The sequence below is a fragment of the Cynara cardunculus genome (genome assembly GCF_001531365.2).
Source record: "Cynara cardunculus var. scolymus isolate 2C chromosome LG 11, CcrdV1, whole genome shotgun sequence".
NCBI classification, from domain to species: Eukaryota; Viridiplantae; Streptophyta; class Magnoliopsida; order Asterales; family Asteraceae; genus Cynara; species Cynara cardunculus.
In genome coordinates, this window is record NC_037538.1 from 8006453 (window position 1) to 8010456 (window position 4004).

The 4004-nt window shown below is 33.6% G+C and overlaps 1 protein-coding gene across 1 annotated transcript; it reads right to left on the minus strand.

The window, feature by feature from the left end:
* Positions 1–896: 896 nt before the first annotated feature.
* On the minus strand, positions 897–1994 carry LOC112521690 (F-box/LRR-repeat protein 4-like). The gene has a single exon (XM_025130683.1). It carries the CDS (start codon positions 1992–1994, stop codon positions 897–899), a length of 1098 nt encoding a protein of 365 aa, XP_024986451.1.
* Between the last annotated feature and the right edge of the window lie 2010 nt (positions 1995–4004).

Consider the following 4004-nt stretch of genomic DNA (forward strand, 5'->3'; position numbering starts at 1 on the left):
AAAAAAATGAACAAAATGAAAAATTATGATTGGTTGAATGCGGTTTGCACTGTTTGTACAAATTGAGTGGTTTGCATTTGATCGCTCCCCTATATATATATATATATATATATATATATATATATATATATATTACACTCACTTGAGAAAGAGGCTCTATATACACACACAAATATATATATATATATATATATATATATATATATATATTACACTCACTTGAGAAAGAGGCTCTATACACACACACACACATATATATATATATATATATATATATTACACTCACTTGAAAAAGAGGCTCTATACACACATATATATAATACACTCATTTGAAAAAGAGGCTCTAGATATACACATATATGTATATTACACTCACTTGACAAAGAGGCTCTATAAACACACACACACACATATATATATATATATATATATATATTATACTCACTTGAAAAAGAGGCTCTATACACACATACATATATATATATATATATATATATATATATTACACTCATTTGAAAAAGAGGCTATATATACATATTACACTCACTTGAAAAGAGGCTCCAGGTACACCAAGTTTTTACATCTTTAATTACCATCAAGGGAGAATTCCTAAATAAGGTCACTAAAGATGTCAAATACAACCAACGTTCAACACAGAATCAAAGAAATTTATTTGACAAACTTCACAATGAACAATACCAATATTCATAAGAGTACTGCCACTCCAAATCAAGTAAATGAATGTCAAGTGCATGTGCTAATTAATAAAACAAAGTAAAAAACCCAAAGTTCCAAACTGAAATGCTGATGACCAAATGGTAGCATGGTCTTTATTAATTACCTTGAACAGAAAGCAGAAAAGTTCCAGCCATGGAGATTATATGTCATTGATCATATCATTGCCAATCTATCCAGCAATTTCCCATATAAAACCTATCCTCAACTGACTCCAGCATCGGCATCTTGATCATCGTCTTGTTTACCCCAAGATATGTCAGTTTCTTGCAGGTTAAGACAAGCAACTCCACATTCTCGCCAGAAATATTGTTACAAGAAAACAATTGCAGTTCCTCCAGGGTTCCATGAAAAGCAAAATGACACAGACCATCACCACTTATCGCCTTACAACCGGTCAAATAGAGCGCTTTGAGTTTAACAAACTCACTAGCAATTACAGTCAGTGTCATATCTGTAATGTTAATCAACCAAGACAAGTCCAGTCTCTCTATGTTTGGGAGTTGGCATAGGGACAAAATCCCTTTGCTTGTCACATTAACCCCACACTTTGACAAATTCAGATCAGTTAGACGAAGCATCTGTTTCAAGCAAAACATACCATTATCACTAATCTTATCACATTCAGCCAAATTAAGTACCTCCAAACAATTCCTCACGTTCCCATTTGCCAGATAAGATAAACCCAAATCGGTAATCAAACGACAACCTTGAAGGCTCAAAACCCTTAAACAACTTGCTTTTCCAATAGCTTTGAGTGATTCATCTGTGACATTAACACATCTGCTCAGATCTAAATATGTTAAACTTTTGGATGATTGTTTTATAAGGGAAGCAACTCCGACATCCCCAATGTATGATCTCTGACTTAAGAGCACTGCATACAGATTACTACAAGCATTCACGACTGAACACAAGCCATCATCGTTAAAATCAAACTCACCTGGCACAAGATCCGCCTGATCAGGATTAGAGTTTACCTCTGAATTGAGGTTGAGGGACCTGAGCTTGGGGCATGACTGCGCCAGGAGTTTCATATGAGTGTTCGAAAGTGGTTTAGAGCATTCAAATGATTCCAGATTCGGGGATGCAGGTAAGATCTCATAGAGGAAATCAGGAACTGAACTGTATAACTTCAGTAGGCGGATGCATGCAACACTCAAGAATTGCTTGGAAACTTGATGGAAGGATCTCCTGTCATCTGATCCGTGAATTCTCTGGAAAATGGCGGTTAGCTCGTCCTCTCCAAGTCGCTCCATCGCTCAAGTTTCTGCGTCTAGTTAGGGTTTACTGGTATCACTACTAAAGCCTCTGAGAGGCCGTATAAACAGGCACATTGTATATATACGACTCATAACATAGCTGGAGATGTCTGAATCATCTGTCACCTTTGCTTTCATCATGCTTGTCATCGTAGCCGTACATATCCTAGGAAGATCCGAATTTTACAAAGCGTACCCTTATACTATCAAGTTTTATACAATTTTCTGCTCTTTGATACCTTCTTTTTCATGAATGGTCCCTAAAATGAAAACTCTTCCCCATTAGTATCACAATCTAAATTTATCCATTTAAGAATGATGAATGACTCAAGTCATTTGTAGACTCATATTATCTAAATAATATTTTACTATTAAGTAACAACATTAAAACCAATTATTTTTCGGTTTTGGTTATTAATTTATGATTAATTGTACAGTATGCATATATACGCATATCCAAACATAGATGATTCTTAATTTGTTGTAGAATGTTATTGCTTGTCGTTATGTTAATTGTTGCTATATCTTTATGTTTCGTTTTTAGTACGAATGATCTTACTTCGATCTTTAACTTAAATAGACCAATGAGTTCTGAACGAGTGGAACGACTTATAGTCTTCAAAACCTCTAGGAAGGTACCCTTGACTGCCACGCTTGGTAAGAAAGTTAAGCGGGAAAAGTTCATCAGATGTGAAACTATAACCGCGTAAAATAATCATTTATGAGAATCATTAATCATGTAGATCATACAAAATATGATTTGCTAATTAAGATTAGATATGAATAATAAGATAGGTACAAAAATTAACCAACCATCATTCAAATAATCTACCTAGTAGGGTTGTCCTTTTGCATGGTGTTAAATCTATATATATGTTCAAGTTGACCTTTCAAGTGCATTTAGTTCAATCGTCAGACACATATGCATGGTGTTCATTATCCGAAAGGTCGAGATTTCACTATTTGTAAGATTTTGAGAGTTTTGTTGATATTGTGAAGGCGCAAGACTACCGCTTAGTTTGTCGAAGTCATTTAGTCGTGTTTTTTGGTTAATGAAACATCAAACACTTCTTAAATGAATAAGTTATTCAAACCACGTTTTCATTATTCTTACGCAAAAAGAAGTTCAATCTTATAAGAAAGTTCTAAGATTACGACTCAATGATAAGAAGCCCTTTATGCCTTTTTTTGAAAGTGAGACAAAAAGCAAGTCTCTTGCGAAAATATTAAGTGGACTTCTTTTTTACATTTTATGTAGGCATGAGAATCTACGACTTCTCAATAAGCTAGCGTAGCCTTAGAATGTTTTCGACATAAAGACACATAAAACTTATTTGTTTGGCGTGATCTTATGTCTTCTATATATAAACTTATTTTTACACCCTTTGAGAAGTAATCAACCACATCATAACCCTAGCTACACCTCAGTACGGGTACAACCAAAGTAACGGAAATAGACTTTAATTTCACAAACGTTAATGTTGAAAGTAGTAAAACGCTTTTAGGTCTAGCAGTTTAGTACTTGGTATGAGTGGTAAGTTAAGATCGAACCTAAATTAGTTGGAACTGACTATTACGTTCGAACTTGATTTGGAGAATTAAAGTGGACGTGAAAAATATAATCGAGACTAAACAAACTTGGAAAAATAAGGTCAGACATCATTCACATATGCACCACATAATCAATATTAATTAGATGATTACAACTATCTTTTCGGCATGATTATGTGATCTACACAAGATATATCTTAACATTTGGTCTCGCAAGATTTGTCAAAAATGAAAATACATACCTAATTAATCATGCTATATTTTAAAATAGACTACTCAGATACGTTGTAAATTAATCATGTTAAATTAAAAGTTACAGTAAATTAATAATTCAAATATTCAAATTATATATCATGTCTAAGCTTCTATCAAAACCCACCTCACTCAAGAGGCTAAAACCCTTGTTTTGTGACTTTTGTCCATTTATATGTTCCTTACAAGACTAATTAAATTAAC